General features: G+C 45.8%; 2 protein-coding genes across 6 annotated transcripts in view; both read right to left on the minus strand.

Moving 5' to 3' along the window:
* The window catches only part of LOC139568651 (SH3 and PX domain-containing protein 2A-like), a 131,986-nt gene that overhangs the window by 50,388 nt on the left and 53,705 nt on the right, over positions 1–27,893 (minus strand). For 2 of the 5 annotated variants that reach the window (XM_071390622.1, XM_071390621.1), the window contains 2 exons: positions 12,338–12,366; positions 1,103–1,147 (listed from right to left, as the gene is read on the minus strand). In XM_071390622.1, coding sequence (XP_071246723.1) covers positions 1,103–1,147; positions 12,338–12,366 — 74 coding nt within the window. Of the gene's footprint in view, positions 1–1,102; positions 1,148–12,337; positions 12,580–27,893 lie in introns of those variants that run through there. The other 3 variants (XM_071390625.1, XM_071390623.1, XM_071390624.1) reach the window with 2 other exon arrangements.
* On the minus strand, positions 15,745–18,481 carry LOC139568652 (uncharacterized). Its single transcript, XM_071390626.1, has 2 exons — positions 17,775–18,481; positions 15,745–17,117 (listed from the first exon to the last, which is right to left on the minus strand). The coding sequence occupies exons 1-2, from the start codon at positions 17,800–17,802 to the stop codon at positions 16,072–16,074; spliced, it is 1,074 nt and encodes a 357-aa protein (XP_071246727.1). The 5' UTR covers positions 17,803–18,481; the 3' UTR covers positions 15,745–16,071.

The raw sequence follows: 27,893 nt of genomic DNA on the forward strand, positions 1-27,893 counted from the left end.
AATGGGGTCAAACTTAGTTATAAAATTACACCGGATCAACCCTCCACATGCTGCATGCTGTCTCTATGGATACGGTCGACTGTTGTGTGTACAACCGGGAAACATCATGAATCAATACAGTTGCTTATATGTTGGTGTCAATCTCATAATAGCTTGGGCCATGGCCGGATCATGTTTTCTTCAAAACTCACATTGACACTTCGAAAGTGCTAATACAAGGAAACAATGTTTTTCTCTCTCTAAATGTTGCACCAATTACGCATAAGTTGACTGGGAGAACCTTTGTAAAATGCTCCCCAGATGCTGGGGGAATCAGGCCCTTTCTATTCCTGTTAAACGCTTGATGTGATGTGTTTATTTCTGGAGAAAAACACATTCATCGCTGAGATGTTTATTTGCAGAGCTGCAGATGTGTTTCTCTCTCTCTCTCTCTCTCTTTTTCTCTCTCTGTCTCTCATTGTCGTTGATTGACCATCATGATCTTAGATCTACATGTTGAACTCAAGCGTAAAGAACCAGACTCCTGGTTTCAACTGTACTGTGTAACACACTGTGGCCAGGCAGCTACAGTTTGGCAAGGTGCCTAAGGCTCTATGTTTAAAGTGCATTGAATGTTTGACAGCCATCCAGTCAGGCAGGTCCATAGGGATGCAGAGATTAAAGTCAGCAAAGTAAGACAGAACGTGAACGGTTGATCTTGAGCAGATGGGTAAGGAAATAAACAGAAACCAGTGACAGTCAGTGAATGCATGCGAAACAAAAGAAGTGAAACCTCCACAAAAATGGACAAACATGGAAAAGCCATTGGGCATGTGGTTATAGAAAGCATAGCCACCACAACACACACGCCAGCGTTGCGACATATCACACAGGCACAAGCGTATGCCCCCCACCCACGCACCACAGGAGGCTGCTGAAGGGAGGGCGGCTCTTAATAATGTCTGGGAACGGAGCAAATGGAAGGGCATCGAACACATGGAAACCATGTGTTTGATGTAGGTGATACCATTCCACTGATTCCGCTCCCAGCACTACCACGAGCCCCATTCTCCCCAATTAAGCTGCCACCAACCTCCTGTGCCACGCACACAAGTAGGACTACCTGAGGCCTCTTTCCTTGGACTGTCGGTAAAGCCGTACATCCATACTGTAGGCCCGGAGAAGAGAAGAAGGAAGGGAGGAAGAGAGGAAAGGGGATGTTATTCAGTCCATGATGCTCAGCACACAAACATCTCATCAGCATCATGTTGTTCCTGTTATTCCCTCCTGATCACAAACAGCAGGACCTGAACAGTCTCTACAGTGCAAACCAAATATAATATCTTTGCCATTGTAGAGAGCACTGATTTACATCAAAACACAGTGTTTTGCAGAAAGTACTTCAATCCACGTTCATGTGGTTGTGATACACTGCATATGACCATCACAGAAGACTGTTATTGCAGAAATGTCTGCTGTCTTTCTTCAGCAACACATATTGTAGCAATTGAGAGTGTAACAGTAGAATTGAAATAGCCTCGCATGATCCTGGGCTGACACAAATATTCGTGGCACACCCCTCCCTTCATCCCGCTCTCTCCCTCAATCCCGTCCTGGATTGTCAGAGGGGGGGGGGGGGGGGGGGGCGTTGGCCCCCTTCGAAGGCTCTCTCTCTACAAACACAGCTCAGACATCCCCATCTCGTCAGGAAATGAAATGCCACACGTCAGCAGGGTGTGTGTGTCAGTGTGTGTGTGTGTCCATTATATCAAAATCTGTGAAAACTGGGTATTAGAAAAAAGGTAGAAAAGGGGGACAAGGCAGGGGTGTCTGTCGTCATCAATGAGGTTTTACATTTTCAAATTTCCTGTCCAAACTATCCTTCTCTTCTCGGAAGCGCTGTCTGAAATCATCCTTCACCTGGGCACGCAAACAAAACTAGAGCTGTCTGGGCCGGCCATAAACCCCAACCATAACCAATATGAAGGGTTGGGAAACAACGACGGTATGGAACCAGCGGCCTGCAGAGAACAAGGAAAATGTCCCAACCAAATGCATAGTAGGATATCATTATCTTGAAAACATTGTGGGACATTCTCCTTGAAAAAATTTCAGGAGGGAATTCATTCGAGCCAGAACACCACAGGAGGCTCTATCCCACCCTGTGACCCTCGACCCCTACCACACCTCCACCCCATTCCCTCACACTCCCCCCGCTGTGAGGGAAAATCCACATCCATTTCAGTTTTCAAATGATATAATAAAGGTCAGAGCCTCTCTCTCTCGCTGTTCTCTCTCTCTTTCTCTCCAGAGTCGCACGGAGCTGAGGAGATTGATGCTGGTCCCTCCAGGGAGGCTTGTAGAGTGGGCCGGGTCAGCCGGGTCAACCCCAGTTAACATACACCCTCCAAACTAAACCCAGCTAGCGAAAGATGAGATGTTTCTTTCAGTGCAGCACTCAACATATGATTGATATTAACTGGAGAGTGGAGACCCGCTGCTACATACACACACAGAAAGAGACACACACACACACACACACACACACACACACACACACACACACACACACACACACACACACACACACACACACACACACACACACACACACACACACACACACACACACACACACACACACACACACACACACACACACACACACACACACACACACACACACAGCTTAAATCCTTTCAGGGTTCTCTGATGATGGCCCACTAACCCGAGTAGACTTCAGTCACTGTATTTTCTTTTTCTCTCCTGCTGGTATGGTGTGGGTCATTTTCCTCCTTCCACCAACCCCACAACGTCCACATTACCCAGCAATGAAGGGACTTGTGGCGGTGACAAATAGTTTTTCTAAGGTCACTAATTTCCAGGTTTTGTTTGGAACGGCTTATTAGCCATCTGTCCCGTAATTTCATCGATTTAGTAGATTATGTTTGGAAAAGCTAGTTGCTGTCTGGCTCTCTCTCTCTCCACTCCCTCCTTCTCTCTGTCTCTCTCTCCCCCTCCTTCTCTCTGTCTCTTTCTGTCTTTCATCCATCCCCCCATAATCACTCATCCCCCCCGTCTACAATCACTCTACACTATACGTTTTCAAGCAGAGAAGAGAAATTGTGAAATATGTTTTGACTGAAAGACATTGAGACAGCTTGTCTGGTCAATGTTCAGTTGTATTTGTATTTATTATGGATCCCCCATTAGCTGCTGCAAGGGCAGCAGCAGCTACTCTTCCTGGGGTCCAGCAAAGTTAAGACAGATAGACCATTTTTAAAAACATTACAATACATTTCACAACAGATGTCACAACACATTAGGTGTTGGAATCTGTCTGGTGGATTGTGTTGCCAAAATAACAAGTCCCATTTCCAAGATGTCTTCATAACATAAAAGCATGTGAGTCAAAGCAAAGAGAGACTCTAGCATGCTGGGCCTAGTGACGGTACCTCACAGAGCTAGCTGTCAGCACACATCAGGGTGTGTCCGGAAAGAAGTTACAACCACTTGTCAACCAATGCCAAGACTAGAAAAACAGCTAGAAACAACCAATATTGAGACGACAGCAGTTAACAGTGAAGACACAGTAATCCAACTGTGAGACAACCATTCACGATGACAAACGAGGATCACAGACAAGACAAACATTGCCAACGACAAGACTACAGCTAGAAACAAAAAACAACTACGAACCATTATTGAGTCGACATCCAAATGTGAACCAACCACTCACATTGATCACAATGACAATCGCAAACCGAGAGTGATGCTAACCATTAGCAATGACAAACACTGGCGGTGGCGACGACAAAATACTGGCGTGGAACGGCCATGAGCGGTGACAAAATAGTCGCTAACTCACCCAGCTGGGAGTCACAGAGTGTGGGTGGACAGAGTGAGGGGTGAGGCCAAATAGGGCAATCTACATCTGTTTCGCAGTCTGGTCTGTTCCCTCTCTCTCTCTCTCCCTCTCGCTCCCTCTCTTCGCTCCCTCTCTCTCTCTCCCTCTCTCTCTCTCCCTCCCTCTCTCTCTCTCTCTTTATTTATTTATTTCCCTTTCTCCACCCTCTTTCTATTTAGACTGGGACTGTGTTTGGTTCTCTCTCTCCCTTTTTCACTCTCTCGCCATCCCTGCCTTCTCTCTCTCTCCTTTTGTTTTGAGTCACGTCACTCAGTCACAGTGGGATCTGGCTGCTAAAACATTTATCTTTCTCATTTCTCTTTGGGAGAGACCTCGGCCGATACAAGACCTAGGCAAACGCAGCTACACTCTCTCTAAGCCAACCATTACAATAGAGAGCAAATATCTCTTAGTGTTGGGTATTGTTGGACTGTCTGCTTGTATTGCCACTGCAGTGGCTTATGACTGCACTCACTGCAGTGGCTTATGACTGCACTCACTGCAGTGGCTTATGACTGCACTCACTGCAGCCAATGTTGGGTGAAAGAGCTACGAGTTTTCTTACTTTTATTACATTTTTTGTTGTTGTACTTTTTAACCCCTTTCCGTGACATCCAATTGGTAGTTACAGTGTTGTCCCATCGCTGTAACTCCCGTACGGACTCGGGAGAGGCGAAGTTCGAGAGCCGTGAATCCTCCGAAAAACACAACCCTACCACTGCTTCTTGACACACCGCCCGCTTAACCCGGAAGCCAGCCGCACCAACGTGTCGGAGGAAACACTGCACGCTACGGTCACAAGACGCAGGCCTCCTAATTGTCCCTAGAATTTCTAAGCAAACAGCTGGAGGCAGGGCTTTCTCCTATAGATCTCCATTTTTATGGAATGGTCTGCCTACCCATGTGAGAGACGCAGACTCGGTCTCAACCTTTAAGTCTTTACTGAAGACTTATCTCTTCAGTAGGTCATATGATTGAGTGTAGTCTGGCCCAGGAGTGTGAAGGTGAACGGAAAGGCTCTGGAGCAACGAACCGCCCTTGCTGTCTCTGCCTGGCCGGTTTCCCTCTCTCCACTGGGATTCTCTGCCTCTAACCCTATTACAGGGGCTGAGTCACTGGCTTACTGGTGCTCTTTCATGCCGTCCCTAGGAGGGGTGCGTCACTTGAGTGGGTTGAGTTACTGACGTGATCTTCCTGTCTGGGTTGGCGCCCCCCCTTAGTTTGTGCTGTGGTGGAGATCTTTGTGGGCTATACTCGGCCTTGTCTCAGGATAGTAAGTTGGTGGTTGAAGCTATCCCTCTAGTGGTGCGGGGACTGTGCTTTGGCAAAGTGGGTGGGGTTATATCCTTCCTGTTTGGCCCTGTCCGGGGGTATCATCGGATGGGGCCACACTGTCTCCTGACCCCTCCTGTCTCAGCCTCCAGTATTTATGCTGCAGTAGTTTATGTGTCGGGGGGCTAGGGTCAGTTGGTTATATCTGGAGTACTTCTCCTGTCTTATCCGGTGTCCTGTGTGAATTTAAGTATGCTCTCTCTAATTCTCTCCTTCTCTCTTTCTTTCTCTCTCTCGAAGGACCTGAGCCCTAGGAACATGCGTCAGGACTACCGGGCATGATGACTCCTTGCTGTCCCCAGTCCACCTGGCCTTGCTGCTGTTCCAGTTTCAACTGTTCTGCCTGCGGCTATGGAATCCTGACCTGTCCACCGGACGTGCTACCTGTCCCAGACTTGCTGTTTTCAACTCTCTAGAGACCGCAGGAGCAGTAGAGATACTCTTAATGATCGGCTATGAAAAGCCAACTGACATTTACTCCTGAGGTGCTGACTTGCTACACCCTCGATAACTACTGTGATTATTATTATTTGACCCTGCTGGTCATTTATGAACATTTGAACATCTTGGCCATGTTCTGTTATAATCTCCACCCGGCACAGCCAGAAGAGGACTGGCCACCCCTCATAGCCTGGTTCCTCTCTAGGTTTCTTCCTAGGTTTTGGCCTTTCTAGGGAGTTTTTCCTAGCCACCGTGCTTCTACACCTGCATTGCTTGCTGTTTGGGGTTTTAGGCTGGGTTTCTGTACAGCACTTCGAGATATTAGCTGATGTACGAAGGGCTATATAAAATAAACTTGATTTGATTTGATTGATTTGCACAACTGGCGACCGAAGTCAGCATGCATGCGCCGTGCCCGCCACAAGGAGTCGCTAGAGCGCGATGGGACAAGGACATCCCGACCGGCCAAAACCTCCCCTAACTGGGATGACACTGGGCCAGTTGTGCGCCGCCTCATGGGTGTCCTGGTCACGGACCGGGAGACAAACCCTGGGATCAAACCTGGGTCTGTAGCGATGCCTAATAGCAAAGGATGTAACGTTGACATTTAAAGAGCTCGCTGCCTGATGAGGTTCAATGCAGAGAATGACAAGGTCCTAGCGAGGCAGGAAGAATGACTACATTTGTTGTTTCTTGGGAGGATGAGCTGTCATAACCATGTGGTGTTGTCTTCTTCCTTGTGTTACGCCCCAAAAAAGAATCACCACCCCTCTTACCATTCCTAACAAAACACACACAGGCTCGAACACACCAACCACACACACACATATATACACACACGCATACACACACACACATGCACAATTGAACGCCCACACTCCTCCTCTCCCCAGCCCGGCAGGCCCCACGTCAACCCTATTAGGCATTTCTACGTCACGCTGGAATCTTATGCGCCATGCCACGTAAACACTAGACCAGGGCCTGAATTCAGACTGACATTCTCTTTCAACCCGTGGCCTCCACATTCACTCTGGGTACGTCCCAAATGGCACCCTATTCTCCGTAGTGAACTACTTTTGACCAGTGCCCTATGAGTCCTGCTTAAAAGTAGTGCACTATAAAGGGAATAGGAGGCCGTTTGGGAAGCAGACCTCTGTTCACTGCATCTGGCCTTCACATGCAAGGCAGAAACTCTGACGGGGAGGGAAGGAGGGACCCCCTCCAATCCACTTCTGACCTTTATTTTCCTCACAGCCTTTATTACCTGGGAGGTCTTCATCTGGAAGGAGGAGGTTTCGCTTTTTATATGAGGATTATTCCACCACTATGCACTGTAGATTAAGATGATAAGTGAAGAAAGTAAATGTCAAATTGGTAAAAAGGGACGAATATTGTGTAAAAGCTGAATGAAACTTCTAAAGTTAATAGAGGAATCAGTATTAACTTGGAAAAGGTCACATACTCAGTTAGTGGTGTAGCCTATGTGTTGTAACTAACTCCATGCAATTTTGTGGCATTGCAGACATGGAGCCATGCAGACCATACTGTAAACAGAGTCTATGGGAAGGCTAACACCATGTCATCTCTAGACGTATACTGCAGCTAAAACCCAAATAAAACGCACCACAAACTACAGTAGCGTGCTACTATAACCCTGTCCCTCATGTTAACTACTGGTTCTAACATACAGCTAAGAGAGTCACTCCCTCCTATGGTGATTCCTGCTGAGGAACGAACGACAGGGAACCTATATGCTGTGTTCTTATGTAGAGGGTTTCGAGTTCACATCCTGGGTCAGGAAGATATGGCGAGACTATCTTTCATACGCAAAGAGATAACATTATTGGTCGATATCCATTAGACATGTAGCAGCACCAGCCTATCATGGGATTCCTGAAGCCCCAGCCTCCCTTCAGACATAATGAGCAGGCTAGGACTTTTCCTGCCCACTTGACCTGACCAGAAACAAACATTACCCTGAGGATCCCTTGTCAGGTCATGACACACAATCTCCACACGCATTATTCTTTAGTTGTATTGTTTGTATTTCCCATTTGTGTGACTGTTCTTGTCTATCAGTGTATCCGTGTTATTGTCATGTTTGATGTTTTTGTGTGGATGCCAGGAAGAATAGCTGCTGCTTCGGCAAAAGCTCATGGGGATCTCAATAACCCAACAAGTTAAGTAAAAACTCAGTCTATTATGCAACAACCTGTCAGATGGGGGAACTAGGTCCTCGCTGTCCATGTAATCTCATTCAGTATGATCTAAAAGGCTAAACTGATCCTAGATCAACTCTGGAAGAGGATGAGGAAAAGGCGACAATGTCTTATATCTCATTTAAAGCAGTCAGTTTCTAAGGAAATTAAATGAGGGTTCTTGTAAAGAGAAAAAAAAGGATTTAATCGAATAGATGTGATCTCATTCGGGGCATTGGCGAACCTGATGGTTTAAGGAAGTTCGTTGGGTTCGTGTTCTATGCTCCAAACAACTTGTCGGTTACATTTAGCAAATTATGATTGACTTTGTTTAACTGCTATTAGTCATTCTGATTAAACTCAATGTTTTTGAAGCATGTTGGAATTGATTTTAAAAACAGATTGAAAAAAAGTAAGACCAAAGTTAGAAGGAAAACTAGTTGAAGGCCAATTATTACAGTATAATATTACTGCAAAGCACCCTGATATCACCATGCAATATAACAAACAATCTGAAAATCATATTGGCTTGTAGATATGGGCAGTCAGCCACTACTAAACTATCAAAAAGTTGCCTTTTAGGCTTCAGCAAGGACGGAAATGTCATTGATCATTAACCACAAAGCATTTCCTGCACTTTTCTATTTAAAAATCCATGCAAAAGTCTGACTTGTGCTTCTCCCTTCACTCTCCCAACCTATGTGTGTGGGAAAGAGAGATATTACAAGGGATAGTTTACCTAAATGACCAAACCTTTAAGATGCACATATTGGTTGAGCTATCCCTTTAAGATGCACATATTGGTTGAGCTATCCCTTTAAGATGCACATATTGGTTGAGCTATCCCTTTGAGATGCACATATTGGTTGAGCTATCCCTTTAAGATGCACATATTGGTTGAGCTATCCCTTTAAGAAGCACATATTGGTTGAGCTATCCCTTTAAGATGCACATATTGGTTGAGCTATCCCTTTGAGATGCACATATTGGTTGAGCTATCCCTTTGAGATGCACATATTGGTTGAGCTATCCCTTTGAGATGCACATATTGGTTGAGCTATCCCTTTAAGATGCACATATTGGTTGAGCTATCCCTTTGAGATGCACATATTGGTTGAGCTATCCCTTTGAGATGCACATATTGGTTGAGCTATCCCTTTGAGATGCACATATTGGTTGAGCTATCCCTTTAAGATGCACATATTGGTTGAGCTATCCCTTTAAGATGCACATATTGGTTGAGCTATCCCTTTAAGATGCCCATATTGTTTGTGCAATCCCTTTAAGATAAAACATAGCACGGATAAGATGGCGCTGATAGACACGATCACCCTGTTTCTAGCTCCTAGCTAACTTCGCAATACAGCTTCACGCTTATGCTATGGCTAAGCAACTCTTTCTATATCATCACCATGCTAACACGTTAAGATGGCTAATGTCGACCTCAAATCCTTTTTAAGTATGAATGTATGGATAAACAGCTAAGTCACAGTATATATCTGACCCACTGAACAAGTTCATATTCCATAGGTCAGTCATATTGAATGGCCTAGTATACAATAAGAGGAGGTCATATGTTCTACCGCACACATACACCCATCCAGCCAAGTCCTGCCAGGTCTTTGACCATGGGGGTTGACAAGACAGCACAAACAGATCTGGAACCAGGCTAACCCACCCACTTTCCAATATAGTAGTGATACAGTATACACAATGGTGTCTCCCTCTAGGATCTGCCCCAGCATCCTTCACACTCTACATTACTTTCATGTACAGTTGAAGTCGGAAGTTTACATACACTTAGGTTGGAGTCATTAAAACTTGTTTTTCAACCACTCCACAAATCTCTTGTTAACAAACTATAGGTTTGGCAAGTCGGTTAGGACATCTACTTTGTGCAATTGTTGACAGACAGATTATTTCACTTATAATTCACTGTATCACAATTCCAGTGGGTCAGAAGTTTACATACACTAAGTTGACTGTGCCTTTAAACAGCTTGGAAAATTCCAGAAAATGATGTAATGGCTTTAGAAGCTTCTGATAGGCTAATTGACATCATTTGAGTCAATTAGAGGTGTACCTGTGGATGTATTTCAAGGCCTACCTTCAAACTCATTGCCTCTTTGCTTGACATCATGGGAAAATCAAAAGAAATCAGCCAAGACCTCAGAAAACAATTGTAGACCTCCACAAGTCTGGTTCATCCTTGGGAGCAATTTCCAAACAGCTGAAGGTACCAAGTTCATCTGTACAAACAATAGTACGCAGGTATAAACACCATGGGACCACGCAGCCGTCATACCGCTCAGGAAGGAGACGCATTCTGTCTCCTAGAGATGAACGTACTTTGGTGCGAAAAGTGCAAATCAACAGCAAAGAACCTTGTGAAGATGCTGGAGGAAACAGGTACAAAAGTATTTATATCCACAGTAAAACGAGTCCTATATAGACATAACCTGAAAGGCCACTCAACAAAGAAGTAGCCACTGCTCCAAAACCGCCATAAAAAGCCAGACTACGGTTTGCAACTGCACATGGGGACAAAGATCGTACTTTTTGGAGAAATGTCATCTGGTCTGATGAAACAAAAATACAACTGTTTGGCCATAATGACCATCGTTATGTTTTGAGGAAAAAGGGGGATGCTTGCAAGCCGAAGAACACCATTCCAACCGTGAAGCACGGGGGTGGCAGCATCATGTTGTGGGGGGGCTTTTCTGCAGTAGGGACTGGTGCACTTCACAAAATAGATGGCATCATGAGGTAGGAAAATGATGTGGATACATTGAAGCAACATCTCAAGACATCAGTCAGGAAGTTAAAGCTTGGTCGCAAATGGGTCTTCAAAATGGACAATGACCCCAAGCATACTTCCATAGTTGTGGCCAAAAGGCTTAAGGACAACAAAGTCAAGGTATTGGAGTGGCCATCACAAAGCCCTAACCTCAATCCTATAGAAAATGTGTGGACAGAACTGAAAAAGCGTGTGCGAGCAAGGAGGCCTACAAACCTGACTCAGTTACACCAGCTCTGTCAGGAGGAACTTATTGTGGGAAGTTTGTAGAAGGCTACCCGAAACGTTTGACCCAAGTTAAACAATTTAACAGATATATTTTTTTTACCCCGTTTTTCTCCCCAACTTCGTGGTATCCAATTGGTAGTAGTTACAGTCTCATCTCATCGCTGCAACTCCCGTACGGAGTCGGGAGAGGCGAAGGTCGAGAGCCATGCGTCCCCCGAAACACGACCCAACCAAGCCGCACTGCTTCTTGTCACAATGCCCATCCAACCCGGAAGCCAGCCGCACCAACGTGTCGGAGGAAACACTGCACACCTGGCGACTTGGTCAGCGTGCACTGTTCCCGGCACGCCACAGGAGTAGCTAGTGTGCGATGAGACAAGGGTATCCCTGCCGGCCAAACCATCCCTAACCCAGACGACACTGGGCCAATTGTGCGCCTCCCCATGGGCCTCCCGGTCGCGGCCGGCTGCGACAGAGCCTGGACTCGAACCCAGAATCTCTGGTGGCACACTGCGATGCAGTGCCTTAGACCACTCTACCCGAAACATTTGACCCACGTTAAACAATTTCAAGGCAATGCTACCAAATACTAATTGAGTGTATGTAAACTGAAAATAAATCATTCTCTCAACTATTATTCTGACATTTCACATTCTTAAAATAAAGTGGTGATCCTAGCTGACTTTTTACTAGGATTAAATGTCAGGAATTGTGAAAAACTGAGTTTAAATGTATTTGGCTAAGGTGTATGTAAACTTCCGACTTCAACTGTATATGTCATATAAAGCTATCTCTATTCCTTAAACTAAAGCCCACAGCCAAGAAATATTTTAACGGCTTTGACCATGGCTGTGCCCTAAATGGCTCCCTATTCCCTTTATAGTGCACTATTATTTATTTTTTGACCATAGGGCTCTGGACAAAAGGACAAAAGGAATAAGATGCCATTTAGGATGCAATCTGTCTCTCCCCACAACAGAAAATAATGAATCCTGGCAGACAGAACAGGAACATCAACGGCTATCCTTGCTGAGACATCCCCAGGAGTTTCAATACTTCATCGACCCCACCCAGGGTTCAAGGCGAGGCGAGGCTATACAGAGGGTTTGTTCAGTTGGAACGCATCCCAAAAACACTGGTCAACAGTCTGTCACTGTTCTGTTTCGTTAGCGGACAAGTAAACAAAACCCACATTGACAGATAGACATGAAAGCGACAGTTAAAGGGACAGATAGATCACGCTGTGTGACAAGTAGCATTCACCGGGATGACAGATCATTCAGTGCTACAGGTTGAAGAAGAAGGGGTTGTAAAGTTTCCCTCTATCTACTTAAGTCAATCAATTACCCTATAGAGGATATAGTCTGCTGACAGAATTACAATGTCTTACAACATACATACTGTGGAAAACATGAAGACACTTTAAATCAGTAGGGCGAAAGACAGGTGCCTTACCTGATTTGCGCTTGGATGATCCATAGTCCCTAAAAAAGAAGCAACAACAGAGGGACATGATGAGAGTCAAGTGAAGGACAGCAGCACAGAGGAGACGCACATAGGGTGTCTGTCACTCCTTGACCTCGTTAACATACACACACACACACACACACACGTACACGTACGCAGAGACGGAGAGAGGCGTGTGTGTGTGTGTCTGAGAGGAGTGAGTGAGCGATTATGAGAGTATGTATGTGAGAGAGAGAGAGAGAGAGCGAGAGAGACAGAGAGAGAGAGAGAGAGAGAGAGAGAGAGAGAGAGAGAGAGAGAGAGAGAGAGAGAGAGAGAGAGAGAGAGAGAGAGAGAGAGAGAGAGAGAGAGAGAGAGAGAGAGAGAGAGAGAGAGAGAGAGAGAGAGAGAGAGAGAGAGAGAGAGAGAGAGAGAGAGAGAGAGAGAGAGAGAGAGAGAGAGAGAGAGAGAGAAATGAGTAGGGCCAACTGACAACCTGAACATGTGACGTTTGAAACGGCACCACCATCCTCCCTCCCTCCCTCCTCTTCAACTCCCCTTTCCTCATTTCCTCCATCACAGAGAAAGAGAGGGAGGATCTGTTTAATTCTTCTTAATGGATTATTACGTTGCTAGCTAAACTACGGCTAAATTAAGGATATGCAGACTGCGGAGCGGAACTAGCCCTGCTGAATGGGTGTGTGTTGTGGTGTGCTGTGCTGTGCTATGCTGTGACTGCTGGTGGCGAGAGCGAGCGAGAGAGAGTGTGCGTGTGCGTGTGCGTGCGTGCGTGCGTGCGTGCGTGCGTGTGTGTGTGTGTGTGTGTGTGCGTGTGTGTGTGTGTATTAACTACAGAGGGCAGAATGATGTTTGGAACAGCTTTGTGTTTCATCAGGATGACGATGCAGTTTGTGGTCTTTTTAATGAGGTTAAGGAAATTACTCTCCTGGGCTGTCGCTGTGAGTGAACACACACACACACACACACTTCACCCGAGACCAAAAGACCAATCCAAGGTCTGTAGCCATCTCTCTCTACCTCCCTAGTGGCATGAAGGCATGATAGCCCTTTCAGAGTCAATGCCCTGCCTCAATTAGCCCCTTTGTAGCTCTCCACAGAGGATCATGAATAATGCCCTTATATTGTTCTAATGGCCAGCCAAGTCAGGTCAGAATACTGTCCATTGTGACCAGACAGACTCTAGCTCCGACCCCGGTGTCATCAGTGGTCAGCCGCTCTGGGCCGATGACCCTCCAGCTAAAGAGAAACAACTGAAGCTATTGTATTCAGCTGACAGTGAGACTATAGTTAGAGCTGGGATTTTAATGGAAATCATTTGTGGAAGGAGAATTCTTGCACCAACTAGCAGGATATTTGCTTTTTCTGTCCTTGGTCCTGCCTACTGCAGTGTTGGCAATGCTGCCAATATCCTCTTCTTTATGGGTGATAGAGATTTCCAGGATTTTCAACATTTTATGTTCACTTTCTTAGGATCCACTGCTATGCTTCTATAGACATCCAGATATACATGTCCATATAGATATACCCACATAGAACAACAACACCAATTCTATATATTTCTATAATTTTACACGATAGAATTCTATGATTCTATATTCTGTAATTCTATGATTATTTGGTACATATTTCTTTAAAAATCTCACAATTCAACTCCAATCACAAACGTCTGTTTTGTATTGAACACTACTTAACACTACTCTACACTAGTCTACTGTCAGTGCTGTCTACCTATAACCCCATAACAAAGGCCCAACTGGCTATGCCAGTCCCCAGTGTTGGAGAGTTAACAGGAGAAGAGGTCTCACTTACAGAGTTTACAACACAATGTGACCTGAGCTAGGGGTAGTGAGCTTCCAGGGCCTTTATAACTACACAGACACAGAGGGATGGCTCCCAGGTTGACAGTCAAAACCTAAATAGTGGAGGAGGAGAGGAGAGGACAGGAGGGGTGAGACATATTTTCAAGTTGAATATCTTTTTAAGCACTTAAAACACTAAAATCCTATCTCAATCAATACTTAACTTGTACAGATAGTACAAGTAAACTGCCTTCCATGTTTCACGCTGTGTAGTAAGGAAAGCGCTTGTTTGGTCGAACACCACAGCAGGCTGAAAAGTACTTAATTGTACTCCTCTACCCTGGAGACTGTTAAACAATGCCTGCTGGGCTTCATTTACAAGGGAAACCTGTCCTGAACATCTTATAAAGAAGTCAAAATCAAGTAAAGTCAACTGCGTAAGCACTTTTTCATCCAACTGTAAATGTTGTGCATCAACCACAACCAGCAACTCCAGCTTTGGAATTTCTGTCCAGTTCTTTCTATTAGCAATACTGTGCATCGTCATCGTGTTGAGTGAGATAGATGGATCCATGGAAATAGAATGACTATTATATGGATGGATCAACAATGACAGACTTACAGTAGCTAACTAATAACCGTTCGTACTTGAGAACAAGAACAGTGTCCTGGTTAAATTGATACTGTGTGTGTTTCGATTCAGTTATTAACTACGTCCTGGTAAACAGGGTCGTACAGTATTCATTCGTACAGCGTATATAGTTTTGCAATTGGAAACGAACAAGCCTTTGTTAATAGACAAGTTATAATCGCTCCCTCTTTCAGTCTGTTGTCCTCCATTTGGTGACTAATGAATAGGACCCTGATAAAGGTCATACCAAAAACGCTTTGAGGTGTATTATCATCAGGGGCGCAACTTTCACTGGGGACGGGGGTGGACATGTGACATTTATTTGGATACATCCATAACAAGGAGCTAATGAGTCACGATTTCGCCTGTCATAGAAACTGTGCTCACTCGTCACAACACTGCTGTTCAGAGGAGCTAGCCAACAACAGAGCTAGAGTAACACAATCACATCAAACTGAAGCTGGAAAGACAGCAAATTAGCTGCCTTTGATTTGACCTTTTTTCATAAAAATGATGCCAGCTGATTCATGATTTCGACTGACTGGGAAAATCTGCCTGCCTGTCTGTCTCGTCCCGACTCCCAACACGTTCATTACTATGGGACGACAGCAGGAGATCGAATTAGACTATTGAAACAATGTTGCAAATGTTGGCGAGACAGACAGCAAGGTTAATACAAACCTGTTGAAAACAAAATGTTAGTCTAAAAGAAATGTGAGATAATGTCTAGATGCTTTTTATAATGGAGTTCAAGTTTATAAAGTGCCTGTTTGGGTTGATGAGACAGTGGATTGCACAGTCAGATGGAACAGAGTAAATAAGCATTTTAACGTCATTGTAACGACTCTCCTCCTCCTCTTCATCCGAAGAGGAGGAGCAGGGATTAAACCAAGGTGCAGCGGGTTGTGAATACATATAGATTTATTTGCTGACGAAGACGAACACAAAAACTTATTCTTGCATAAACTACAAAACAACAAACGACGTTAAACAGACCTGAACTGGTGAACATAAAAAAACAATGCACTCATGAACAGGAAAGAACGAACGAGAGACGAGACAGTACCGTGTGGTGCAATAAACACAGACACAGCGACAACCACCCACGACAAACAATGTGAAACAACCTCCCTATGTATGTCTCTCAATCAGAGGAAAACGAAAACACCTGCCTCTGATTGAGAGCCATACAAGGTCAATTAAACCTGACACTTAACATAGAACAAACACAGACTGCCCACCCATCTCACGTCCTGACCCACAAAACACAACAATACAAAAGGAAAACAAGGTCAGGAACGTGACAGAACCCCCCCCTTAAGATGCGAACTCCGGATGCACCATAAAAAAAAGTCTAGGGGAGGGTCTGGGTGGGCATCTGTCCGCGGCGGCGGCTCTGGCGCAGGACGTGGATCCCATCCCACCATAATAAATCCCCGCTTCTGTGGCCTCCTCAAGGTGGCGACCCTCGCCACCGACCTTGGACTGGGAACCCTAGACATGGGTCCCGCTGGATTTAGGGGCAGCCCCGGACTGAGGGACGGCAGCTCCGGACTGAGGGACAACACCGGACTGGCTGGCGGATCCTGGCTGGCTGGCTCTGGCGGATCCTGGCTAGCTGGCTCTGGCTGGTCCTGGCTGGACGGCTCTGGCTGGTCCTGGCTGGACGGCTCTGGCTGGTCCTGGCTGGACGGCTCTGGCTGGTCCTGGCTGGACGGCTCTGGCTGGTCCTGGCTGGACGGCTCTGGCTGGTCCTGGCTGGCGGAAAGCTCTGGCTGGTCCTGGCTGGCGGAAGGCTCTGGCTGATCCGGTCTGGCGGAAGGCTCTGGCTGATCCGGTCTGGCGGAAGGCTCTGGCTGATCCGGTCTGGCGGAAGGCTCTGGCTGATCCGGTCTGGCGGAAGGCTCTGGCTGATCCGGTCTGGCGGAAGGCTCTGGCTGATCCGGTCTGGCGGAAGGCTCTAGCGGCTCCTGTCTGGCGGACGGCTCTAGCGGCTCCTGTCTGGCGGACGGCTCTGTAGGCTCTTGGCAGACGGGCGGCTTTGCAGGCTCATGGCAGACGGGCGGCTTTGCAGGCTCATGACAGACGGGCAGCTTTGCAGGCTCATGACAGACGGGCAGTTCAGGCGCCGTTGGGCAGACGGACAGTTCAGGCGCCGCTGGGCAGACGGGCAGTTCAGGCGCCGCTGGGCAGACGGGCAGTTCAGGCGCCGCTGGGCAGATGGGCAGTTCAGGCGCCGCTGGGCAGACGGGCAGTTCAGGCGCCGCTGGGCAGACGGGCAGTTCAGGCGCCGCTGGGCAGACGGGCAGTTCAGGCGCCGCTGGGCAGATGGGCACACCTGTAGGGAGGAGACGGAGAGACAGCCTGGTGCGTGGGGCTGCCACAGGACCCACCAGGCTGGAGAGACCTACAGGAGGCTTGATGTTACGAGGCACCTGAAGGACCGGGCTGTGGGGGAGTACTGGAGCTCTGGTGCGCAGCCTTGGCACCACTCCCCCAGGCTGGAATACTACACCAGCCCGTACCCTCCAGAGTGCAGGCACAGGTTGAACCGGGCTGTGGATGAGCACTGGAGATCTAGTGCCTACTACGCGCACTTCTCTCTTAGGCTCCACTACCACATTTGCCCGGTACGAGCGGAGCGTAGGCATAGGACGCACTGCACCCTCCCAGCACCCCGGAGACACAGCACGCAGAGCCGGCGCAGGATAACCTGGACCGAAACTGCGTACCGGAGACCAGACGCGCTGAGCAGGCACAATACGCCCCGGCTGGATGCCCACACTCACATGACACTTTCGGGGGGCTGCTCTATAGCGCACCGGGCTATGGGCACGCACTGGCGACACCGTGCGCTTAACCGCATAACACGGTGCCTGACCAGTGACGCGATGCTTATAATAAGCACGAGGAGTGCGCTCAGGTCTGCTACCTGGCTTAGCCACACTCCTCTCTAGCCCCCCCCCCAAAAAAATTCTGGGGTTGCCTCTCGTACCTGTCCCGCTGCCGTGCTGCCTCCTCATATCGCCGCCGCTCAGCTTTCGCTTCCTCCAGCTCAGCTTTGGGGCGGCGATACTCCCCAGCCTGTGCCCAGGGTCCTTCTCCGTTCAACTCGTCCTCCCAAGTCCACAAGTCCTGGGATTTCTGCGGTTGCTGTCCTTTTCCCCGCTGCTTGGTTCTGGTAATTTGGTGGGTGGTTCTGTAACGACTCTCCTCCTCCTCTTCATCCGAAGAGGAGGAGCAGGGATTAAACCAAGGTGCAGCGGGTTGTGAATACATATAGATTTATTTGCTGACGAAGACGAACACAAAAACTTATACTTGCATAAACTACAAAACAACAAACGACGTTAAACAGACCTGAACTGGTGAACATAAAAAAACAATGCACTCATGAACAGGAAAGAACGAACGAGAGACGAGACAGTACCGTGTGGTGCAATAAACACAGACACAGCGACAACCACCCACGACAAACAATGTGAAACAACCTCCCTATGTATGTCTCTCAATCAGAGGAAAACGAAAACACCTGCCTCTGATTGAGAGCCATACAAGGTCAATTAAACCTGACACTTAACATAGAACAAACACAGACTGCCCACCCATCTCACGTCCTGACCCACAAAACACAACAATACAAAAGGAAAACAAGGTCAGGAACGTGACAGTCATAGATTTAGCCGGTGGAAACTTGTGGAATAGACACCGGCTGGAAAGCACTTTTAACCAATCAGCACTCAGGATTAGACCCACCCGTTCTATATATATATATAATGCCCCCCCCCACTTCTGAAACCAAAGTTGCACCCCTGATTATCATCATATGATGGTCCTGAGCTTAGCTAAGCATTCAGGAATTACATTAACCCTCAACAACAGAGTGGGCTACATACATCTACTCAACAAACTGTTAAGTATGTGTAAACCTTGACATAAATTATCCCATTAACCTAGCATTAGCCTACAGTACACTAGCTAGTGTTAAATACAAGTAAACATTGACCTAAATTAGCCCATTAGTGGAGTTAGCCTAGCCGCTAAGCTAATAGCTAGGTCGCATCCAGGTTTGGCTTGTGGTCAATGGGACTAGGGATGGTTATTTTTTGCAGTTTTGAGTCCCGGGTTTTTGGGAGGCATCTGAAAGACATTAGGGGGGGGGCCCTCTGGCTAGTGACCAGTTTACTCGAGGCTGAAATAATACTGTTCCCTCGGGAGTGAGGCGGTGAGTTCTGGCCGATAGCTCTCTTCCTATGTATTGTAATAAGATAAATAGTTTAAGGACAGAGGGAAAGAGGAAAGGGAAAAGGAGGGGGGGAAATATGTAAGTATATTGTAGAATATTTCAAGAGGGTGTGTGTGTGGTTTCTGAGGGCTAGTGTTTCCCCTTTACAGGCAGCGGGAATCAAAATGCTGTCTCCATTTCAAAATAAGTATTTGTTCTTTCTGTACAACCATGCTACATTTAGAAGACTGATCACACATGGCAGCAGAAGTTAAAGGTCAATGACCTTCATATGTCTAGGAAGTACTGTCACTCAAAGATTCCAGGGCGAAAAGTGAAATCCGACTGATTACAGTAAGAATGTGTGTGTGACAAACTGTCCGTAGGCCTACACACGTACACAAACATGAGCATGTCATCACTCCGCTCAATCACTGAACGCACATTTAGGAAGCCGCGAGGCCAGTTAAACAGATCTACTGACTGATTGATTAGCAGGTCAAACAAATGTGACCTCTGACCCTCTGTGGTATAGGTCAGTAGCGAGGACACTAGGTTAGTCAAGCCATTCCTGAACCACTTTTATGCTCTGTACCAGCCGGTCCCAAATCACTCCCTAACCCTCCAATGTTTTCAGATCACAAAGGTCTGGGTATAAGCAGTGTAGTGGGGCGGCTTCCACCATATTGCTTCTACCTTACAGATCTACAAACATTGAAGGGTTAGGGCTAAAAGGAGGGGTAAGGAGCTATTTGGGACCTGTGAGCTACTATCCAAACCAGGAAATCTGTTTCTTATTGACAGTGTATGAACTGGAACAGATTGAGAGATAAAGGCTGAGGTTGTCTTTAGCTACAGTAATAACATGATGGTTGTGCACTAATTACACCCAATGGCCCCCAGAGTTTGGCCTGGTGTTTTGAATGTGAATGTGCACTTCTCCAAATGAATCTGTCCCTCCTTCCTCTCTCTCTCTCTCTCTCGCTCTCCCCCTCCCTCTCTCTTGCCTTCTCAATTCAATTCAAAGGGCTTTACTGGCATGGGAAACATATGTTTACATTGCCAAAGCAAGTTAAATAGATCATAAACAAAAGTGAAATGAACAATCAAAAATGAACAGTAAACATTACACTCACAAAAGTGTCCAAGGAATAGAGACCTCTCTCTCTCTCTCTCTCGCTCAGTAAACCCAATCTGAACCTCAGCCCCCTTAGCCCCCCCCCCTAACCTGAACCCTAAATCCCTGAGGAGTACCATATCACCACCACTCAACTCTCCCCTCCCCCCTAATTATTGGGCCATGGCTCAAGCTCCTTCTGCCCACTAGCAACCCTCCCCTAAAATGGTACAGATAATCAATTACCCCCCCACAAACACACACACACACACAATTACCCCCCTCCCCTAACCCACACCCCATCCCTTCTTTCTAATTAGCCAAAAAAAGCCCAGTCTGTTGATTGGAGACTTACACCATCACTAGGGACAACACAATGCTACTTAGCTCATAGCCTGCGGAGAGGCCCCAACAGCTGACCAATCACTTGAGTCCATGACTTATCTCAGTTATAATCTGATAAGAAGACTGAAGACTGGGACCACTGTCACTCAAAGGGAATTGTAGTTGTTATTTACAAGAAGGTGATGAACAATGTGAGTTCTGAGCAACGATGATGTCAGATAGTGCTGACACATTTAGCATATTTAGCTCCAAAGCAACTTTGTACAAGTATTTCGCTACACCCGCAATAACATCTGCTAAATATGTGTATGTGACCAACCAAATGTGATTTGATAGTATGATAATTGTCTTGACATTCAACTGAAGAGTATAAAAATGTTCATCCTTCATACAGTCAGACAGGGATTATAATACAATATTCTAAGTGCATCTATTGATGAACAATACTGTACTGTCTAGCCTAGTTTGAGCACTGATACAGGTGCTGTGGAAATACCCATTCCATTCAAATTCATCCACAATTTAAATCACAGCTAAAAGAAAGTGTGAAAATTCCTCCCATGTCAGACAGGAAAAAGAGAGAGAGAATCTTAAAAACAATCAGAAAGACAAGGAATCTTGTCTGGAAATCTATCTCTCACAGGAACAGCCCGGGGCCAACATTTACATAAATAATGACAAAGAGAAAAAAAACGACAGGGGAAAAAATTACAGAAAAATACCAGACAGTGGACACATTTATCTCTGACGGAAAGCCCCCTGGGACACTTTTCTCCCTACTGTAGTTTGGAGCCACAGGGTCACTGGCTGCAGCCCTGCAGTCTGCACTGTATTCCAGCTGATCTGGGTCTAGACAGCTGTTTCCAGATAGGGCCATTTACATCGAGGAGAGCGCCACCTCGTGGTGAGTTTTTGGAATGAACATGACCATGCTGCTGTACTTGAGGGAAATGCTTAAAAGGGAAGCTTCAAGATGTCTTTAATGTGTTGGTTGTTGATTCCAGGTGAAACACAAGCTCACAAGCATATATTTCAAGTTAATTTGTGCAGAGAAGGATCAACAAATAAACTGCACATGTTTTGAAGCTTTGACACTGCTGTGTTGGTGTGTAATAGGTAAAGACTGAAAAATAGGCTGACACGGAACCCAAACCGGCTGCGCGTGTGCGCAATCGTGCGCTATCGTGCATAAATGTATTTTGTCCACCTACACCAAACGCGATCACGACACGCAGGTTAAAATAGCAAAACAAACTCTGAACCAATGACATTAATTTGGGGACAGGTCGAAAAGCATTAAACATGTATGGCAATTTAGCTAGTTAGCTTGCACTTGCTAGCTAATTTGTCCTATTTAGCTAGCTTGCTGTTGCTAGCTAATTTGTCCTGGGATATAAACATTGAGTTGTTATTTTACCTGGAATGCACAAGGTCCTCTACTCCGACAATTAATCAACACATAAAACGGCCAACCGAATCGTTTCTAGTCATCTCTCCTCCTTCCAGGCTTTTTCATCTTTGAACTTATATGGTGATCGGCATCTACACTTTCATAGTATTACCACGACAACCGGCAACAAAGTTTGTCTTTCAATCACCCACGTGGGTATAACCAATGAGGAGATGGCACGTGGGTACCTGCTTCTATAAACCAATGAGGAGATGGGAGAGGCAGGACTTCCAGCGCAATCTGCGTCAGAAATAGAAAGGAGTTCTATTTTAGCCCTTGGCGTCACAGACGCTTGTTGGTGCGCGCGAGCAGTGTGGGTGCAATAATTGAATAACATGGATTTCTACATTTATTTTGCGACGCTCGCGCACGCGACGTGTCCGGTCTGGTCAGCATGTGACGCTACACCGAGAAAGACTTGACATACAAAGAATGTACATCTCATTTAAGACATAAAAGATGAAGAGCTCTCATTTGAAAACCAAGTTGAGCTATTCCAAGGCACATCAATGACATCAGCCTTGAATTTGTCTCTCTGTTGCAGTACTCCCATTCACAGGCAGATGTCCCTAATATCAATTTCAATGTCAATTTAAGGGGATTTATTGGCATGGGAAACATATGTTTACATTGCCAAAGCAAGTGAAATAGATAATAAACAGAAGTGAAATAAACAATAAAATGAACAGTAAACATTACACTTACAAAAGTTCCAAAAGAATAAAGACATTTCAAATGTCATATGTCTGTATACAGTGTTGTAATGATGTGCAAATAGTTAAAATACAAAAGGGAAAATAAATAAACATAGGTTGTATTTACAATGGTGTTATATCCCTGCACCTCACACACAGACTGTAACTGATCTGGATCCCTCAAGGTCTGCCCTTTTCAAGATGTGATTGGTGGGATTGATTTTTACTGTACAGAGAGACACATAGCCCCAGTGGAATCAGATCATGGTCTGAGATTTCAATCTACCTTAGCAGCCGTGCCCTTTGGAAAGGTTTGACTCATTCTCTTGACTCAGTTTGAAACAGCTACAGGGGTAGTCTTGTTCCAGTCCTAACACTACCAGCCTGGTAGGCAAGGTACTATAGGAGTAGCAGAGGGTACTATAGGAGTAACAGACTGTACTGTAGGAGTAGCAGAGGGTACTGTAGGAGTAACAGAGGGTACCAAAGGAGTAGCAGAGGGTACTACAGGACTAACAGACTGTACTGTAGGAGTAGCAGAGGGTACTGTAGGAGTAACAGCGGGTACTACAGGACTAACAGACTGTACTGTATGAGTAACAGAGGGTACTGTAGGAGTAGCAGAGGGTACTACAGGACTAACAGACTGTACTGTAGGAGTAGCAGAGGGTACTATAGGAGTAGCAAAGGGTACTATAGGAGTAGCAGAGGGTACTACAGGACTAACAGACTGTACTGTAGGAGTAGCAGAGGGTACTATAGGAGTAGCAAAGGGTACTAAAGGAGTAGCAGAGGGTACTGTATGAGTAGCAGAGGGTACTGTAGGAGTAACAGAGGGTACTACAGGACTAACAGACTGTACTGTAGGAGTAGCAGAGGGTACTGTAGGAGTAACAGAGGGTACTACAGGACTAACAGACTGTACTGTATGAGTAACAGAGGGTACTGTAGGAGTAGCAGAGGGTACTACAGGACTAACAGACTGTACTGTAGGAGTAGCAGAGGGTACTATAGGAGTAGCAGAGGGTACTACAGGACTAACAGACTGTACTGTAGGAGTAGCAGAGGGTACTACAGGACTAACAGACTGTACTGTAGGAGTAGCAGAGGGTACTATAGGAGTAGCAGAGGGTACTACAGGACTAACAGACTGTACTGTAGGAGTAGCAGAGGGTACTACAGGACTAACAGACTGTACTGTAGGAGTAGCAGAGGGTACTATAGGAGTAGCAGAGGGTACTACAGGACTAACAGACTGTACTGTAGGAGTAGCAGAGGGTACTATAGGAGTAGCAGAGGGTACTATAGGAGTAAAAGAGGGTACGTAACGAGTAACAGAGGGTACTATAGGAGTAACAGCGGGTACTACAGGACTAACAGACTGTACTGTATGAGTAACAGAGGGTACTGTAGGAGTAGCAGAGGGTACTACAGGACTAACAGACTGTACTGTAGGAGTAGCAGAGGGTACTATAGGAGTAGCAAAGGGTACTATAGGAGTAGCAGAGGGTACTGTAGGAGTAACAGCGGGTACTACAGGACTAACAGACTGTACTGTAGGAATAGCAGAGGGTACTATAGGAGTAAAAGAGGGTACCAAAGGAGTAGCAGAGGGTACTACAGGACTAACAGACTGTACTGTAGGAGTAGCAGAGGGTACTGTAGGAGTAACAGCGGGTACTACAGGACTAACAGACTGTACTGTATGAGTAACAGAGGGTACTTTCGGAGTAGCAGAGGGTACTACAGGACTAACAGACTGTACTGTAGGAGTAGCAGAGGGTACTATAGGAGTAGCAAAGGGTACTATAGGAGTAGCAGAGGGTACTGTAGGAGTAACAGCGGGTACTACAGGACTAACAGACTGTACTGTAGGAATAGCAGAGGGTACTATAGGAGTAAAAGAGGGTACCAAAGGAGTAGCAGAGGGTACTACAGGACTAACAGACTGTACTGTAGGAGTAGCAGAGGGTACTGTAGGAGTAACAGCGGGTACTACAGGACTAACAGACTGTACTGTATGAGTAACAGAGGGTACTTTCGGAGTAGCAGAGGGTACTACAGGACTAACAGACTGTACTGTAGGAGTAGCAGAGGGTACTATAGGAGTAGCAGAGGGTACTATAGGAGTAGCAGAGGGTACTGTAGGAGTAACAGCGGGTACTACAGGACTAACAGACTGTACTGTAGGAATAGCAGAGGGTACTATAGGAGTAAAAGAGGGTACCAAAGGAGTAGCAGAGGGTACTACAGGACTAACAGACTGTACTGTATGAGTAGCAGACGGGTACTATAGGAGTAAAAGAGGGTACCAAAGGAGTAGCAGAGGGTACTACAGGACTAACAGACTGTACTGTAGGAGTAGCAGAGGGTACTATAGGAGTAGCAGAGGGTACTGTAGGAGTAACAGCGGGTACTACAGGACTAACAGACTGTACTGTATGAGTAACAGAGGGTACTTTCGGAGTAGCAGAGGGTACTATAGGAGTAGCAGAGGGTACTACAGGACTAACAGACTGTACTGTAGGAGTAGCAGAGGGTACTATAGGAGTAGCAGAGGGTACTATAGGAGTAACAGAGGGTACGTAACGAGTAACAGAGGGTACTATAGGAGTAGCAGAGGGTACATTAGGAGTAGCAGAGGATACTATAGGAGTAGCAGAGGATACTATAGAAGTAGCAGAGGGTACTGTAGAAGTAACAGCGGGTACTGTAGGAGTAACATAGGGTATTATAGGAGTGGCAGGGGGTACTATAGGAGTAGCAGATTATATTATAGGAGTAGCAGAGGATACTATAGGAGTGGCAGGGGGTACTATAGGAGTAGCAGATTATATTATAGGAGTAGCAGAGGATACTATAGGAGTAACAGAGGGTACTATAGGAGTATCAGAGGGTAATATAGGAGTAACAGAGAGTACTGTAGGAGTAACAGAGGGCACTATAGGAGTAGCAGAGGGCACTATATGAGTAGCAGAGGATATCATAGGAGTAACAGAGAGTACTGTAGGAGTAGCAGAGGATACTATAGGAGTAACACAGACTACAATAGAAGTAGCAGAGGGTACTGTAGAAGTAACAGAGGGTACTGTAGGAGTAACAGAGGGTATTATAGGAGTAAAATGTGGTATTATAGGAGTAACAGAGGGTGCTGTAGGAGTAACAGAGGATACTATAGAAGTAACATAGGCTACTATAGGAGTAGCAGAGGGTACTGTAGAAGTAACAGAGGGTACTGTCAGAGTAACAGAGGGTATTATAGGAGTAACATAGGGTACTATAGGAGTAGCAGAGGGTACTAGAGGAGTAACATAGGGCACTATAGGAGTAGCAGAGGGTAATATAGGAGTAACAGAGAGTACTGTAGGAGTAGCAGAGGGCACTATAGGAGTAGCAGAGGGCACTATATGAGTAGCAGAGGATACTATAGGAGTAACAGAGAGTACTGTAGGAGTAGCAGAGGATACTATAGGCATAGCAGAGGATACCATAGGAGTAACATAGGGTACTGTAGGAGTAGCAGACGGTATTATAGGAGTAAAATTGGGTATTATAGGAGTAACAGAGGGTACGGTAGGAGTAACAGAGGATACTATAGGAGTAGCAGATACTATAGGAGTGACATTCTGTACTATGGGAGTCGCAGAGGGTATTATAGGAGTAACATAGGGTACTGTAGGCGTAGCAGAGGGTACTATAGGAGTAAAATAGGGTACTATAGGAATAACAGAGGGTGCTATAGGAGTAACAGAGGGTACTATAGGAGTGGCAGACTGTAATGTAGGAGTCGCAGAGGGTACTATAGGAGTAACATAGGGTACTAAAGGAGTAGCATATGGTAGTGTAGGAGTAACATAGAGTACTGTAGGAGTAACCTGGGGTATTATAGGAGTAACATAGGGTATTATAGGAGTAGCAGAGGATATTTTAGGAGTAACATACTGTACTATAGGAGCCGCATAGGGTACTATAGGAGTAACATATGGTACTATAGGAGTAGCAGAGGGTACTATAGGAGTATCAGAGGGTAATATAGGAGCAACAGAGGGTACTATAGGAGTAACATAGGGTACTATGGGAGTAGCAGAGGGTAGTGTAGGAGTAACAGAGAGTACTGTAGGAGTAGCAGAGGGTACTGTAGAAGTAACAGAGGGTACTGTAGGAGTAACAGAGGGTACTATAGGAGTAGCAGAGGATACTATAGGAGTAACATCCTGTACTATAGGAGTAACATATGGTACTATAGGAGTAACATATGGTACTATAGGAGTAGCAGAGGGTACTATAGGAGTAACATAGTCTACTATAGGAGTAGCAGAGGGCACTGTAGAAGTAACAGAGGGTACTGTCAAAGTAACAGAGGGTACTGTAGGAGTAACAGAGGGTATTATAGGAGAAAATAGGGTACTATAGGAGTAGCAGAGAGTACTATAGGAGTAGCAGAGGATATTATAGGAGTATCAGATGATACTATAGGAGTAACATAGGGTACTATAGGAGTAACATAGGGTACTATAGGAGTAGCAGAGGGTAATATAGGAGTAACAGAGAGTACTGTAGGAGTATCAGAGGGCACTATAGGAGTAGCAGAGGGCACTATATGAGTAGCAGAGGATACTATAGGAGTAACAGAGAGTACTGTAGGAGTAGCAGAGGATACTATAGGCATAGCAGAGGATACCATAGGAGTAACATAGGGTACTGTAGGAGTAGCAGAGGGTACTATAGGAGTAGCAGAGGATACTAAAGGAGTAACATAGGGTACTATAGGAGTAGCAGAGGATACTATAAGAGTAACATACTGTACTATAGGAGTCGCATAGGGTACTATAGGAGTAACATATGGTACTATAGGAGTAGCAGAGGGTACTATAGGAGTAACAGGCTGTAATGTAGGAGTCGCAGAGGGTACTATAGGAGTAACATAGGGTACTATATGAGTAGCATATGGTAGTGTAGGAGTAGCAGAGAGTACTGTAGGAGTAACATAGGGTATTATAGGAGTAACATAGGGTACATTAGGAGTAGCAGAGGATACTATAGGAGTAACATACTGTACTATAGGAGCCGCATGGGGTACTATATGAGTAACATATGGTACTATAGGAGTAGCAGAGGGTACTATAGGAGTATCAGAGGGTAATATAGGAGCAACAGAGGATACTATAGGAGTAACATACTGTACTATAGGAGTCGCAAAGGGTATTATAGGAGTAACATAGGGTACTATAGGAGTAGCAGAGGGTACTATAGGAGTAACAGAGGGTACTATAGGAGTAACA

The sequence above is a fragment of the Salvelinus alpinus genome, chromosome 2 (genome assembly GCF_045679555.1).
Source record: "Salvelinus alpinus chromosome 2, SLU_Salpinus.1, whole genome shotgun sequence".
Lineage (NCBI taxonomy): Eukaryota > Metazoa > Chordata > Actinopteri > Salmoniformes > Salmonidae > Salvelinus > Salvelinus alpinus.

What these genes read in the sequence shown, in the direction of transcription:
- LOC139568652 (XM_071390626.1), bottom strand. Translation starts at nt 17,802, where the DNA reads ATGAGGAGGCAGCACGGCAGCGGGACAG. An exon ending in GCAGCACGGCAGCGGGACAG is followed by an intron (nt 17,118 to 17,774) that starts GTACGAGAGGCA and finishes TCCTCCCTACAG; the next exon opens with GTGTGCCCATCTGCCCAGCG.